Below are 16,705 nucleotides of genomic sequence, written 5' to 3' on the forward strand. Positions count from 1 at the left end.
GTTTTAGAGATGAGGCTCAGAGAGGCTAAGTAAATTTCTGGAAGCCACACAGCTCCACTGAGCCTTTGGTCTTTTGGATTCCGAGCTCACCTTACTCTGCTACCTGTATCTGCCATCACAGGCTGGAAAGCAACCTGGGAAATGACGATCTCTTATGTTGTCACAAGAAATGTGGGAGAGACTCACGCCCTGGAGATAACAGCAATGGTATCACGGAGAAAGAAGAGGGGGACCGCGAGAGGTAATTCGTAATTGATCCTACCGTGAGGCTCACATGCCACCCTGTTTCCCCCAACAGGAGTTCTGTGCAAACACAAATCAAAGCATCCAACTGCACTTCGGGGGATGGAGAGATGGGGCCCTATACAGCCCCCGGAAATGGACAGAAGGAACCCAGAAAACCCTGAGCAGGCCCATGTAAATGCTGAGGTTGAAACGCTGCCAGACTCGCTGAGCAACTGGGGCTGTAAGCTAAGGAGCACGCGCAGGACGGGTCTGGGGCTGCAGGGGATTGCCACTAACCTCAGCAGGAAGGCAGGGCCTGCCCCGCCTGGAACCAGCTGGCAGCTGCCTGGGGGCCCCTGGACCTGGAATCCTTGGCCTCTAAGCCAGCCTCCTGCAGGACGCCGCCCCACGCCCCTCACCCCCTGCTCAGCCACCTCCCAACGCTGCACTCCGTCACCTCCATTTTAGAGTTGGGGAAACTGAGGCTTGAGGGGCAAATCCTGGCCACTGTGACAGCAGGGGAAGTCGCTGGGGATTCTAGAAAAGACTGTCCTTAGCCAGGCGTGATGGCGCACACCTGTAATCCCAGCGGCTGGGGAGGCTGAGGCAGGAGGATCGCGAGTTCAAAGCCAGCCTCAGCAAAAGTGAGGTGCTAAGCAACTCAGTGAGACCCTGTCTCTAAATAAAACACAAAATAAGGCTGGGGATGTAGCTCAGTGGTCAGTGTCCCTGAGTTCAATCCTGGATACATGTCATTTCTCTATGACAGAGAAAAATGGGTCCCACTTTTTTGCTTCCTTGTTTGGAAAACCGTGGCATGAGACACGGTGCATGGAGCCTTTGCTGCCCTTCTGTGACTTGGAGGAATATCATGGAAGACCCACACGGGATGGTGGAGAGTAAAGTGAAAGAGTCCAAAGTCCCAAGGGAGACCAGTGAGGAGGCTGCCACGAACAAGATGCCCATGTAGTAGAACACAGCAAAAAGACGTAATAAGATGCACCCCCACGTGACCAGGGAGCGGTGGTCATGCTTGACTATCACCCTTCCTCTCCTTGCCCAGCCAGCAGCCCTGAGGCCGCAGAAAGAGGGTGCCCCCCCATTCTAGCTCAGCTATGAGTTACTGATGAGAAAGAAAAGTGCAGTAGCCCCTCTTTCTTTAACAAATAATAATTGCTTAGCAATTGTAAGTAAGATCTGAAATAGGGAATTTCTCTGGGCATGGCAGTGCACACCTGTAATCCCAGAGGCTACGGAGGCTGAGGCAGGAGGATCACCAGTTCAAGGCCAGCCTTAGCAACTTAGCGAGGTCCTAAGCAACTTAGCTAGACCCTGTCTCAAAAGAAAAAATCAAAAGGGCTGGGGTATGGCTCAGTGGTTAAGCACCCCGAGGTTCCATCCCCAGTACCAAAAAAAAAATTATCTAAAAGAATGGAAATGAAAAGTTGTAATTAACTGTAATGAACAAGGTTCCTGCTGGCCAGCTTTGCAGGCGCAGGGATGGCTCATGACACACACGTACACTCTGACGAGTCGTCTGTCCTCTGTCCTTACCCTAAGGGAAGAAGTCCCTGAAAGGCCGCAACACCCACACTGAAGACCCCTGTGCTGCAGGGACATCACTCAGATCACCGCTAAGACCTGAGACAGCAACTGTGATAGTTCACGGTGGCTTGAAAATGTTCCCGTCCAGCTCAGAGATTCAGGAGTCAGCTTGCCCCCTTTCAGACATGCCCCCCGTAGCAGACATGACTACATTGCAAAAGTATAAGAACTTCGACATGAACCTGGGGCATTAGGAGAGCCAGCCCACCATCCCACTTATTCTGAGGGCTTTCAGTAAAGGGAAACCTGACAGTTCATCTCCTAAACCCAAATGCCACGCGATGGTGTGTGTGTAGACACACACGTGTACCTGGGTGTTCTTTTTGGTCTCCACCCTGGTAACTGGCTTGGGGAGCATCCAGCACATTAATAATGGGATGGCAGCTAAAGGCCCATATGGCTGAACTCTAGATACACAGCCCTCTTGCTGTGCTGGGGATGGAACCCAGGACCTTGCACATGCTGGGTGAGCACCCCACCCCTGAGCCACATCCCCAGCTCTCTTTCCTTTTTTTGAGATGGAGTCTTGCTTAATTGTGCAGGCTGCCATTGAACTTGGGATCCTCCTGCCTCAGCCCCACGGGGCCTCTGGTATTACAGGGGTGCACCACAGCGCCCAGCAGACATACCCAACTCGTCTCTGTCTCGACTCCGGAGACAGTATTCCTTTGTTAAAGTCAAATTCTAGATCTTGGAAAGACTTAGTAGCAAGCTGGGCAGGAGTCAGAACCCTGTAAGGGACGTGTGGCCTCCCTGCCCAGTGTCTATCCTCCCGGGCCAGCAGCTGGCTTTCCCACTGGGAGAGCAGGACAGCCACTCCTCCCATGGAGCCTGGCCAGAGCCTTCCCCATCAGGGTCGGAGAAATCAGACTCCGAAGACCTCCCTCCTCAGAAGCTGCTCACAGGATCAAGAGACTCTGACCGGCTAATCGGAAGCTCCCTGCTCCTGGGGACTAAGGGGGTCTCCAGGCTGAAAAGGATGGGGGTCAACATCTTTTTCTTCATTATGGATCCACTGGTCCTGCCTCCAGCACAGTGTTTAAAAGCAGCCCTCTTGCTTAAAATTTAAAATGGACATCTCCCTCTCCATCTCTAGCCATTCCTCTTGCAGAACGAGCTGCAGAAAAACACTGCATCTAAGGACCCCAAGTTAAGAATTCTACTATTGCAGCTGGGTGTGATGGCGCGTGCCTGTAATCCCAACAATTTGGGAGGCTGAAGCAGGAGGATGGAAGGTTTGAAGCCAGCCTCACAACTTTGCCAGGCCTGAAGCAACTTACCAAGACCCTGTCTTAAAATATAAAAAGGGCTAGGGATGTGGCTCAGTGGTTAAGTGCCCCTGGATTCAACCCGGGTACCAAAAAATAAAACAAACAACGACCCTACTATTAGCCAGCAGAGTGGTGCGTGCCTATAATCCCAGTGACTCAGGAGGCTGGAGGATGAGGATCACAAGTAAGAGGCTAGCCTGGACAACTTAGTGAGAATAAGAGATCCTGTCTCAAAATAAAAAGAGCTGGGATGTAGCTCAGTGGTAGAGCAGCCCTGGGTTCAATCTCTGGTACCAGGAGAGGGGGGAAAAACTCTGCTATATTTATAAAGGATGAAACAGAAAATCACTACCTGGCAAACACCATAGTAATCATCGTTGCAAGCCAATTTCTTACAAAAACACCCTGTACCCTCTAGACAGAGGCCCTCTGGTTCTGTTTCTCTGAATAACTGCCTAAAACGGACCCCGTGTAAAAATGCCCTGTTAGCGGGGACACCAGCTCAAAGGTGCAGAGATTTGGAGAGAGGTCCCAGGCAGAGATGGGGAAGGGCCCTCAGGTAGAGGCTCCAGGCTGGACAGGTTGAGGGGAGAAAGGTCAGGGGCAGCCAGTCCAGAAGGTGGAAGTGGAGCTGGAGGGACAGAGGATGGGGGAGGAAGGTGAGGTAGCTGCTCCGAGGCCCTGGTGGTGAAGTCTCTCTGCAGATGCTGAGGGCTGCAGAGTGCAGTGACTCAGGACTGGGCTTTGGGACAGAACTGGTGGGACAGTGGGAGGTGAGAACGAGAGGGTCAGGGCTTGAAGGCTTCCAGGGAGGGGATAGGGCTGTGGGGGCAGGGCTGTGAGGGTAGGGCAGTGAAGGTGGGGCTGGTGGGGGGCGGGGCTTGAGGGGCTGTGAGGGTGGGGCTGTGAGGATGGGACTGAGGGGCGTGGCTATGGGAGGTGGGCTGTGAGGTGGGGCTGTGAATGGTGGGGCTGGTGAGGGGCGGGGCTTGAGGGGCGTGAGTGCTGAGGCTGAGGGCGGGGCTGAGAAGGTGGGACTGAGGGGCGTGGCTATGAGAGGTGGGCTGTGAGGGCGGAGCTGTGAGGGGTGGGGCTTGAGGGGCTATAAGGGGCGGGGCTTGAGGGGCTATGAGGGGCGGGGCTTGAGGGGCAGTGAATGGTGAGGCTGAGGGCGGAGCTATGGGTGGGCTGTGAGGTGGGGCTGTAAGGGCAGGGTAGTGAGGGCGGGGCTTGAGGGGCTGTGAGTGCTGAGGCTGAGGGTGGGGCTGTGAGAGGCAGAGCTTGCCGGGGCCAGAGGGCGGGGCTAAAGTCTGGCATATCCCTATATCCTAGTCGGGAGCCCAACGCTAACTGGTTCCCTCTTCACCCCACCTGGCTCCTCCTTGTTCCCTTGATCCCTGTCTACACTCATCTGTGGAGGTCTCTGCCAGTCAGACACCCACTGAGTTGTGAGGGCCTGTCTCGGTGTTCCATTCACCTTTTGTGAGCGCGCGCACACACACACACACACACTCATACTCACACACACCCTGCACACAGAAGGTGCGCCATAAACAGGTTAAACTCTCATCTCTAGGATTAATCCAGCCTCCCACAGAGCCTCCCCCAGAGCCGTGCTGGGGCTGGATTCATTCTTAAGGACCGAAAGGGCGGAGCAGTCCAGTCCAGGGCCTTTACCTCACGAGGTTGGCGCAGGGCCCAGGCCACCGGCAGCTCTGGTACACACGCTGGACCACTGTCTCCGAGCCATTCTGCACCTGGCAGGACACCGTCCGGGTCACCGTGTGATGACACCAGTGCCTGTGGAGAGAGCAGAAGTCGCGTCAGCCCTACCTGTTCCTGGGGCACTGCCACAGTTCAAAGGTTGTGCTGGAGGAAGAGGGTCCCCTCACGAACTTGGAGCACCCACTTTTCTCGGATCAGGGGCCCACGGAGACTCTCTGCCCAAGTCTGGGGGGAAGGGACAGTACCCACGCCATTTGGCCTCCGAGCACTGGCATCATTTTAGCCACTGAAGACACTGTGAAAAAGACTCAGCCACCGCCCTGACATCTGGGGCAGGGGAGGACAGGTGACAAGGGGAACGGAGCCACCAGAATCCAGGTACAGGTCCATCCAGGGAGCTGTGGGAGCAGAGCAGGGGTGGTCCCAGGAAGGGCCACCAGCTGAGCACTGAAAGATGAGTTAGATGCTTGGGAGCCATGAGGGAGCTGACATTAGCAGAAGAAGGAGGGGATGGGTGGGAACACCATATGAGAAACCAAGGCGTGTCCAGGGGCCTGTGTGCAACTAGAAGTGGCCAGAAGGCTGAAGGGAAGGACGGGCCAGGGAAAGGGAGAAGCTCCAGGCTAATATGGCTCTTCTCAGGAAGTCAGTGGGGAGCCACTGAAGGTTCTAAGCAGGAAAGGACTGCTGCAGTGTGGGCAGCAGAGGTGCAGGGATAGGGCACAGATGCACACCATATGGGCACTGAATCAAGATGGCCAGCAGGCCCACCCCTCCCACCATCACCAGATCCTGGAAACTTAACAGTAGAAAAAATACCCAGAATAAAGTTGGAAAACAAGAAGCCCTAGACCAGAATACCTGAGGAGTACTTTAGAGATAGAAAGCAAGTGGAAGTAATTTGGAGCAGAGCCAGGAACACGCAGGAAAGAGGCCTGGGGCTCAAGTGGGAGCAACTTAGGAGCAGCAGATAAGGGCAACACCCTAGGGTGGCTGCAGGATGGATTGGTTAGGGGAGACAGCCAGTTAGGGAGGACTCAGGTAACCCCCCTGCTGCTATAAAGATTCAGGCATTGGATTCACCTGTCCACTGGCAGGTGTGGTCAGAACAGGTGCCTCACAAGCTGGTGACCTCCAGGGACACGTTTAAGGTCAGACCACTGAATTCTTGCATATTCTTTCCCCATTCTTCTTTGGCAAAAGCCAAAGTCTCAGTAAACAGAGACAAACCCATGGAAATTATCTGATAAAAAAATTTAAAAAGTCTAACACCATGAGAGAAAGGCACCAACTCAACAGGCAATAAAATCACACCTCTAGAAAAAAAAGAATTAATAAAAATATATGGAGACAAATTTTACAAGCATAATTAATGTCCTCCAAGAGATGAGAGCATGCCACTCATAAAAATTGTGGAATAAAATAAATTTGATCTCTTAGAAATGGAATGTATGACCATGAAAATAAAACCTCCATGGATGGATGGAAGAATAGAATGGAGGGAAGGAAGGAGGTCCTGAGGAGCTTCAAGTCTGAGCTGTGAACTTTCCCAGGAGGCCCTGCAAAGGCACAAAGGGACAGACAATGTAAGGGGAAAGGGGAGGGATCTAGGAATCTAAAGTCAGGCAAGTGCCAACACCTACTGATTAGTAGCCCCATAAGAGCAGAGCAGTGACAAAGAGAAGCAGACATATGAAAAAGTAGCAAAGGAAATGTCCCAGAGCTGAAGAAAGGCACCAGTTCCTAATTCAAAAGGGCCCACTGAGTGGTATGTGCTGAAATTTCAGAACAATCAGGATGAAGAGAAAATGCTAAATGCCACAGAAAGCCAAGAAAAAACAAACTACTTACAGTAAATTTCAATAAGATTTTAAAATCAGCAACATCAGATTCAAGAATATGGTGACAAAATTTTCTCAAAGTCCTAAGGGGAAATATTTAGGATCCATAATTTTATACCCAGCCAAACTACTCTCAGGGCCAAAGGCCAAATAAAGATTTCAGATGTGTAAAGACTTAGAAAGTTTTACCAGTTACCCCTTATGAAAGAATCACTAGAGGAGGTATCCCAACAAAAATAAGTAAATAAATAAAGGACATAGAAAAAAACATATTAAAAGAGTAGTTACGGGCAAAGAAACAATAATGAGATTTAGTAATAGCCTCGCACTAAAACAAAAGTCATTTCAACATGGAAGATGGCAAAGAGGAGAAGTTATAAAGGAATTAAAATTGCAAATATTTTTTTCATGTTGAAGGAGAGGATATAGAAGTTGTGCCACTTTAAGTGTAATAAAAAAATACATACAATTAAATATGTTTTGAATTTAAAGATAAATACTAGGAAGCAGAGAATTAAAATGTAAAAATGCAAGCCATCCCGCATGAAAAGGAAAATAAGGAGTAAAACAAAAGCTGATCAATCCACAAAATGCTAGGAAATAAAAAGTAAGAAGCAAGAAATAACATACTAATTAGAAGACAGACAGGAAAATGAGAGAAGAAATGAATTAATAAAAAGAAAGCAAAAATTGGGGTTGTGATTCAGTGGTAGAGCGGTTTGTTCCCCAGCACCACATAAAAATGAATAAATAAGGGTATTGTGTCCATCTACAACTAAAAAAATTTTTTTAAAAAGGAAGCAAAAATTAATTAAATAGATCATATTAAAAATAAATCAACAGAATCCAAACACAGACTTTTTGCAAAAAAAAAAAAATCTTATCAACAAAGCTTAGACAATTCTTAAGGAGAAAAAAAAGTCATAAACATAAATAACAAATTTATAGATATTAAAAATTATAAATAAATATTAGGTATGATCTTTCATCAAAATTTGTCAAAAATCTTGGACAATTTTCTAAGATATCCTCCCAATACTGGCAAAGTGAAAAAATGTCCCAAAAGAAAAAGGAAAAGTAGTCCAAAGTCCACCCTCCCCCACCAAAGTCACCAGGAGACCAAGTTCAAAACCCAGTTTTGCTACCAGCTTGCTGGGGCAATGGGATGAGTCCTTTTCTGAACTTCAGTCTTACACACCGCACACGCACCTCTCAATGTTGCAGCCAGGACTAATTGAACACATCCAGGTCAGCGGAAACCATGCAGGGTGATGTGACTGCAAGGATCATAACTGACTGGCTGGCCACTAAACCCCACAATGTCAGTAATAATCGAGGGATTGTCCTTTCCTATTTTGCAGATGGGAATAGAAAGTCTGTGTGGTTATCCATCAGCAGGGCTGCAGCTCAAACCCAGGCTGCCCTGAGAAAGAAATTCAGCCCTCCCGCCCAGGGTCCCACCTACCCAATACAAACCATCAATCTTGCCTCTTCCTGTAGCCCAGAGAGACATCCTGAAACTGTGTGGCCCTTCCTTCCTCTCGGGCTCTGTATGGGCACTTACATGTGTTTCAGAGACAGAGGTGCAATTCTCTTTGGGATAAGCTACCATCCCATCCAAGGATAAGCGCTCCACCCTGATATCCACATCCCAGCCCTGGGTTTTTGGAATAGACAGAGAGTCCCGCCATCTCTGAATTGTACTGGGTCAGAGCTTTCTATGGGGAAATGAGCTGTGAATTGGAAAAGCCTTCTCCAAAGCCTCCAATCACCATCTCTAGACATCTGATCTCTCTCTTTTTTTTAATATTTATTTTTTAAGTGTAGATGGACACAACACAATACCTTTTTTTTTTTTAATGTGGTGCTGAGGATAAAACCCGGGCCCCGCCCATGCTAGGCGAGGGCTCTATCGATGAGCCACAATCCCAGCCCGACATCTGATCTCTTAATGGGCTATAAATGGCTTCTGGTAATCCAGACCTGGCCAAACAATGAAGACTGTAAAGAGAGGCATGGAGATAGGGTTCTGGGCCTGTCCCGATGGAACTCGAAACCCACTTCATCTCAGGATCCCGTGGTCATGGGACCAATATGGCCTACTTCCTAGGGTCCCCATGTCCTGTGTCTTCTGTTTGCTGAGTGGCATCATGTCACCGCTCACCGCACGCCTGGACCCTGACCTTGGTGATAGGCAAACAGGAGTCATTGGGCTACAGCCTAAATGCAGGTGGAAAGGGGTTCAGCGGGAGGGGTACAGCCCTTTTCCGACCCCCCCCCAGCCCAGGCACACAGAATTTGGGGGTGTCAGGCATGGTCCTCAAACATGGGCAAATTCTTGGCAGGCTCATCAGGATAGGAAGGGACTGGCGTTTTCTCTGGGTCTCATCTGAGCGATGTTTCTCTGTCAATTCCCCCTGTTCCACAGCCCAGCTCTCATGGAGGGTCCAGGACCCAGGGACCTCCACCCTTGGGGCTCAGGCTAAGACCTCCCTAAGCCTGTGCTTCCCTCTGAGCTTCTCTTTGGGGTCTGATCTCATGTGTCCCCTTCCACCCAGGGACCCTGAGCCCTGAGTCTGAGCCCACCGGCCCCTGTTTCCTCAGTCCAAGCTCTGCCCCCACGGTGGATCACCTCAGTGTTTCCCCTTGAACCCCAATGTGTGTGCCTGGACAGTGGTCATGCATCATCAGAGCCCTTAGGACATACCAGGACACACAATTGCTGTTGGTGCTCTACTGAACTCATCATATTCAGCCCCAGCCGGCTTCTCCAGCATACTAATTCCCCATGCCCTTAGAGAAACCCCCAGGGGCAAGGAAACACCCCAGGCTCCACCTTCTCTCTCCTAGTCATGCCCCCATGCTGGGAAAATCGACTCCTGACCTTCTGAGTCCCTTTCTTTCCTGGACAACCAGCCTCAGCCCTCCTGGTCTCCCACCTCTTGGTGTCTCTCCCTGCAAGTTCCTCTACCTGCCACCAGGGAGCGCCATGCAGAGCTCAAACCTGGCCCCACCCTGGGCTCCCTCACCTCTCCACTCTCCACATCCACAAGGGAAATGCCTGCTCCGGCCCACTTCCAGCCTGCTCCGTCTGGCCATTTCCATTGTCCCCTTGTACCCTGGAAGGTCTTTCACTTTCTTCTGTTTGGTCAAGTCTCACTCATCCTACCAGTCTCCACCCAGGCTCCTTCCCCTCCTGGATACCTTCCCAGCCAGGAAAAGGCTCCCATGTCAGGTTCCATGGGACCCCACACATGCTCCATCTTAGCCTGTGTCATTGAGGAGGACCTTGGGTTTCCCAGGAAGAGGAGACCTCATTGAAGTGGTGCATAGCTGGAACTTCAAGTGCATTCCAGAGGGCCTTGTCCCTTCCAGTCCCTCACTCAACCAAAGCTGTGGGTCAAGGTTGTGCTGTGTGCTAGGCTCTGTGCCCCGGCACAGTCACCTCCAGGTTTGGGGCGTCCACTTTCAGGCCCAAGCCCCTCCTCCACCTGCCTCTTGTTCTAATTACGGGATCACCCCTTATCCAATCCACAGAAAGGCCAGTTTTAGCAGATTTGCCCACCAGCTGGGCTCGAGAAGCCAGTTTCCGGTTGAAAACCAAGGCAGTGGTCAGATGAGAAACCTGGACAACTGTCAGGCCACAGCCCACAACTGTACTACCAAGGGGCACAGGCCAGTCCTCAGGGGGATGCTGGCAAGATAAGCCAGCTTCCTGCCCCCACCAGGATGTGCCTCCCACCCTCCCAGCTTCTGAGCTAAAGAGACCCTCTCCTTCAGGCAGAGTGGGGCCCAGCACCCCGAGGCCCCTGTATGGTTGGCAAAACAGTCTCATTGATAACTTTGGGCAGAATTGGGTCCCTCCCAAATGCATACACTGAAGTCCTAAGCCACGTGTCTTGATTCTGTGGAGCCTCCGGGAGGACACAAGCCATTACCCCACGTAACCTTCTCAACAGGTCTGACATGTGGGAATTTTGCAGATAAGAACATGAAGCTTCAGAAAGAACCCAAAGGCTTGCAAGAGACAAGCTGGAAGTTTCTTTCTTTCTTTTCTTTTTAAGTGCTGGGGATTGAACCCAGGGCCTTGTGCATGTGAGGGAAGTGCTCTACCAACTGAGCTGTATACCCCAGCCCTACAAGCTGGAAATTTCTATCTGGACACTCTAGCTCCTAACTCCAGACCCCAATCTGGCTAGTGAGGGTAGGGGGGTGGTCAGAGAGCAATCAAAACATCCCTGGCATATCTATTAACAGTGTCCCTCAAAGAGGACGGAGTGTCCCCACCCCAAGCTTGCAACCAGTGAGACAGTGCAGTCACACATTGCACATCATTTAGGTCAATGACGGGGTTCACATATGACAGGGGTCCTGTGAGGTATGTCGCCTGGTGATGTCACAGCTGTTCCAATGTAAGTACACTCTGTGATGGCTGCAGAATGTCACATGTCTGGGGATGCGTCCCTGTCTCCAGGTGATGCCTGGTGGTGGTTGAAGGCGATCCAGGCCACGCAGGCTCACTGGGGAGGGCTCCCCCCCTCCCCCCCCATCCTGCCTCCTAAAGCAAATCTCCCATTCGTTAGTCCCCACTGAGCCCTAGGTGGAGGGGCTCAAAGTGGCCCCCACCCTAGGGAACACACCTCCGGGAGGGGCAGAGCTGGGTGGGGAGCAGCAGGTGGTGGATAGAAAGTGCAGAAGAAAGGAACTGGCAGAGGTGGGCCCTGGTCTGGGGGAGAGTCAGGATCCCAGCCAGATCTCCACAGCCTGGAGCCAGAGCCAAGTTCAAACCTGCACAGGCGAAGGCGGAATCCTGTGTGGCCGCCCCAGGACCCAGGAGGTGAGCCCTGGATGGGGCGTGGAGGGTCCTGCCAACAGTAAGTTCCCCCGCAGGTCCACGGATGTGTCCTCCCAAGAGTCAAGGTGACCTCAGGCTCTCTCTCCACCATAGCTGAACCTTTTGGAGACAGGTGCTGGGTATGCCTCCCGCAGGGGCAGCATATGTGGTTCAGTGGTCAGCACCTCCAAGTCCTGCCTCAGCTGCCCAGGGTCACCTGACCCACATCCACTCCTCCCCAGGCATCTCCATCTAGTGACAGATCAGTGCATAGTTGAGAAGGCCACCCTGAGCCTGACACAGGACAAACGGGGCGGGGGGGGGGCGGTTGGAGGGAGGAAGGGAGTGGGGAGAGGACCCACACCAGCCACAGAGCCCTGCATGAGGCCAGAGTCAACACAGGTCCCTTTCCCATTTCCTCCCCTCCCTTCCATGGGAAGTCCCTCTTGAACATCCCCAGGTTAGAGATGGTCTCAGGGTCTGCTTCTATAGACAATGGGGTCTGCCATGAGTTCAGGAAGAAAGGAGACAAACTGACCTCTAGTGACCTGGACGAGATGTCTGAGGCCACTGTCCCATAAGCAAGAAATGACAGGTCTCAGGGGAGGAGGTGGACCTCAGAGCAGTGGACCTCCATGGGAAGAAGCCAGGTCAGAGTCCAAGATGTGGCCAGGTGTGGGAGGGCAGACTCAAGACCCTGCTGCTGTTAGACAGTGTCCCCCAAATTCATGGGTTGGAAACAGTCCCCAGATTCATGTGTTCATGGCATTTGAGGTGAGACCTCTGGGAGGTGACTGGATCATGAGGGTGGAGCCATTTGTGGGGTAAAGGGTTATCTCCAGAGCAGGTCTGCTTTAAGAGCCTGTTTGGCTCTGTATTTTGAAAGAAGGTCTTAACAAGTTGCCCAGGCTCCCCAGGCTGCTCTTGAACTTGAAATGCTCTTGCCTCAGCCTCCTAAGTGGATGGTTTTATGGGTTTGTACCACCATACCCAGTTAACCTTTATTCTGTATAAACTACCTGATCTGTGGTATTGTGTTATGGTAATAGATGATGGACTAAGGCAGCCCTCAGATACAGATATGCCCTCTCCAGCAGGGCATGGTGAGGACTCCAGAGGATAGGACCTGCAGACACACTGGGTAGAAATAAGCAAAGGGCGGTGGCAGGAGAAGGCAGCTGGGAGGCCCAGCTTTCTCCTCTAAGATGCTGCTTGGGGCAGGGGCCAAGATCTGCTCACCGGGCCCCATGAGGGTTCAGAGTTGGGTCAGAACAGGAGGCTCCTGGGACAGACTCCCATGCACACTAAGGAGGTTCTTGAGCCCAGGAAGAGCAGGCCATGGGCAGGGGCAGGGAGGGCTGTGGGGGTCCCCTGTCCTGAAAGGGTGACAGAGGCAGGCCCTCTCCATCTGCCTACCTGGACCCTCTTACTGTTTGGGGGACCCTAAAAACTGACCAGGCCTTGGTGTAATGCACACTCAGTTACCCCCACGTGAACAACCATGTAGTTTTTAGGTGGGTGAGTGATGGAAAGGAAGGTCAGGATCCCTTGGTCAGGACAGGCTGTGGGGTGTCCCTGGGGGCTCCCCTGATTTGGACCCAGTTTGTCCTGGTGGCAGACAGATGCTGCAGCTGTGCTAGGCTGTGGGGCCCCCACCTTTGTGGGCCATGGTGGTGTCTCCCGACGGGGCTCAGCCTCCAGCCTCTGCCTGCTTCCTGTCACCCCATCCTGACTGCTTCCTGTCACCCCATCCTGACTGCTTCCTGTCACCCCATCCTGACTGCTTTCTTTCCCCTTAGAAGTTTGTGCTCTCACCTCTTTCCTCCAGGCCTTAGAGGGGGTGTTTAAGCGTCAACCATCTGTCCCTGTTTTGAGTTTGGGACTTTACACTTGGGGCGCTGGTGTATGGAGGCACTTCTGTTGATCTATTTCAGCTCACGTTGGAGACACCAAATATGGAAACTTCAGGGGGCAGAAAGAACTTTCTTTTGCCCCTATGCTAGCACAAGCCAAGGTAGCTCCGCTCACACTCACAGATCCTCTGCCACACCCAAGGCCCCAGACTCTATGCATGGCCGCTGGGCTGTCTTTGCATCTGGGGGACTGTGCCCGGGATGTGGGTGGGTGAGCAGAGCCCACTCCAGCCCCAGTTCTGTTCTGTCTCCATGGGTTTCACTGCACCTGTGACTTGGTCCCCAGGGTCACCATAAACTGAGAATAAGAATACACCACCCAGCTGGGCAAAGTGGCACATGCCTGTAATCCCAGCCACTCGGAAGGCTGAGGCAGGAGAATCGCAGGTTCAAAGCCAGCCTCAACAACATCGAGGTGCTAAGCAACTCAGTGAGACCCTGTGTCTAAATAAAATACAAAATAGGGCTGGGGATGTGACTCAGGGATCAAGTGCCCCTGAATTCAATCCCCTGGACCAAAAAAAGAAAAAAGAATGTACCACCCAGATCAATAAAAATAAATGCATGAGTCATCACTTTGGAACCTGTAAAGTGAGGGCGCTGGCTACCATCTTGGTTATTAAAGGAATTTGGTGTAGCCAACACCCCCATGGCAGGCTGCAGAGCTGGAAATTGTGAACTCACTAAAATGTTCCTCAACAGCCTAGCCCCTTGGATCTCAGAATGTCAGTCTCAGCTGCCACAATTCAGGGGGAGGATCGGATCCCCAGGAAGGAGGGGAGATGTGGAAAGACCACCCTGCCTGATCTCTGCTGCCACCACCACCATGTCAGAAGCATCTCCCACCCTAGGACATGAAGACAGGATTGTGTCTGGGCAGATGGTGTCCTGAAAGCATCTCTCAGTGGACTTAGTTGGGGGATTATAAAGGCTTTGCACTGCATGGGGTCTTGGGAAGGTCATCTTGCCCCAGCTTTCTTCTTACAGGTGAGAAAACTGAGACCCAGAGAAAAAAGGGCCCCTGGGGACACAGCAAGGTGGTGACAGAGTTGGGCAAAAGCCAGGACTCCTGCTTTTAATTTTCTACCATCTTTCCTGCAATCCGCGGGGAGACTGGTTCCCAGTGTCGGCTTGAGAAAGAAAGGAAAAAAAAAAAAAAACACCCTGATAAGAATCTGAGGAATGTGACTCATGAAAAGCAATGATTGTGGAATCTGGCATTCGATACCCACCCGCCATCACTAAGGATCCCAAGTGGCCCCAGCCCAGTGAATCCCTCCCTGAGCAGAACACCTCTGGCCTCAAATCTGGCCCAGAGTCCAAATGAACAGGCTCTGGGTATAAACGTGGAGTGGCTGATGGCAACCCTGCCACTCACAGCTGACTCTAAGGACACTCTCGATTCCCCTGCCAAGGCCAGGTCCAGGAGCACTGGAAGCAACTCAGAGTCCAGCAGGCTTCTGAAGTAAATCCTACTGTTTCTGAAGCCCAACTTCCTTCTCCTCTGACCTGCCCTCTCCCGGCCTCTTAGAGCTATTACTCATTGCTGACAGCTCAGGAAGCCCCCAGCTGCTGGGGACAGGCATGGGGTAAGCACCACTGGATCCTCCGGCTTCGGGTTGGAGACAGTCTAGTGGGTGGGGGACCAAGGGGCAGAATCACAGTGAGCTGTTGTGGGACCGTCCCTCTGGGAGACTCTTCTTTCTTCTCTCCCTTCAGGCCGTGGGGCAGAAAGGGCAGCTTTGTGCTGCAAGAGGCTTCAGGTAGCCTTTGAGCTGAGCCATGGGGGGAGAAGGGCCACAGCAAGGCTGCTTTGCTCCTAGAAGCCCCATAGCTGGGGGAACCAGCCTGGCAGGTGAGGACACTGTCCAGCCCTCGGGGCAGGTTCCCCCTGCCCAGGGAAGTCAAGGCATCAGGGAGGGCCTGGGCCCCCACTGTCTCCAGGCAGGGAGTTCTGCAAATATATGACATGATTCCATCCCCAATCTATAAAGTTGTCCCCAAACCAAGGACTGGGTGACAACTTCCAGCCCAAGGGATCCACCGAGGTGAGACACACGCGTGCACATGCGTGCTCTGCACTCACCCCACCTAACTGCTGCTTCCAGAGGGCAGGCCCCCTGAGTTCCTCTGGCCCACAGGGGAGGGCGTGACCTTGGCGGGTGGAACTCGCTGTTGGGTGGTGGTGTGATTGGCAGTCTGGAGGAGGGGCTGCTTCAGCCTTGGTCCCAGGTGAGCACAAGACTCGGACCAGTGCTCAACAAAGGAAGGGTGGATTGAGGTCTGGAAGGGACAAAGCCCACTCGGGGCACCAACCCCTGAGGGTCTCCGTGACTGAGCCCCACCTGACCCTCCAGGGTCCTCTCTCCTTATGAAACAGGGGGCCCCTGCCATGGCACCCAGGCTGAGCCCTGCCCCATTGAAGCCCTTGGCCCACACAGTCTGCCCTGAAAAATGTCCACTCGAATGCCACCCGCCTCTCATCCTCCACATGCTGCTCAAGCGACCCTAACCTCTCAGACTTTGCTGTTCCCTCTGAAGAGTTCTGACCACTGTTAACACCAGGGGCACCCACGTGTCTGTAAGTCCCAGAAGGCAGAGCCTGTTCAACTTGTGGCTTAGCAGCAGTGTCTGGCATTGAAGGGAGACTAGTACAAATCTGGGAATAAAGCAAAGGAGAGAGGGAGGGAAGGAGGGAGGGAGAGAGGGCGGGCAGGGGAAAGGTGGAATACACACACTGTATATTGGGGAAAAAAACTTTACGATCCTCCCACTCCATTCCTAGTATATTTTACCACCAGATCATTTCCCACAGGGATGCATCTTTGAAATCGTAACAAGAGCCCACTGGAAAGAGGACTCTGTTCCCATTCTCTGTTCCCACGTTTAGAGACTGGATGAAGGCTGAGAAGTACCAGCCAGGTGCCTCTGAGAAAGGACAGCAGCTCTGGCCAGCCCGCTTCCTGGCCACCCCAGGACCTGTCACAGACGGACACCCAAAGCAGCCAGGACACAGTAACTGTCTCTACGTCCGCCCTTACTTTCCTCTCCTGTCTGACAGGTATGGCCTGGGACATCCTGATCGAGTTACTTGAGCTCTCTGAGCCCCGTTCCCAAGGTGTAAAAGTAGCATCAAGACAATCCCCCAGAGACTAACTGGGAGGACTAAGTGTTTCGCCCCTGGATCGCATAGGAACTAAGGTGGCACTGGATAGATTCTCGAGAAATGGCTGGTCTTATTAGAATTCAAAATCCACCTCCCAGTTGGAATTAGGAATTGAATGAGGTGAC

At 52.3% G+C, this 16,705-nt stretch overlaps 1 protein-coding gene across 2 annotated transcripts in view; it reads right to left on the reverse strand.

Moving 5' to 3' along the window:
• Nucleotides 1-16,705, reverse strand: part of Col26a1 (collagen type XXVI alpha 1 chain) — a 127,843-nt gene that overhangs the window by 89,138 nt on the left and 22,000 nt on the right. For both annotated transcript variants that reach the window (XM_046427062.2, XM_046427061.2), the window contains exon 2: nucleotides 4,779-4,901. In XM_046427062.2, the coding sequence (XP_046283018.1) occupies nucleotides 4,779-4,901 (123 nt within the window). The remainder of the gene's footprint in view (nucleotides 1-4,778; nucleotides 4,902-16,705) is intronic.

Source organism: Marmota monax, unplaced genomic scaffold (genome assembly GCF_021218885.2).
Source record: "Marmota monax isolate L192 unplaced genomic scaffold, Marmota_monax_Labrador192_F-V1.1 WCK01_AAM20220418_F8-fsc00341, whole genome shotgun sequence".
Lineage (NCBI taxonomy): Eukaryota > Metazoa > Chordata > Mammalia > Rodentia > Sciuridae > Marmota > Marmota monax.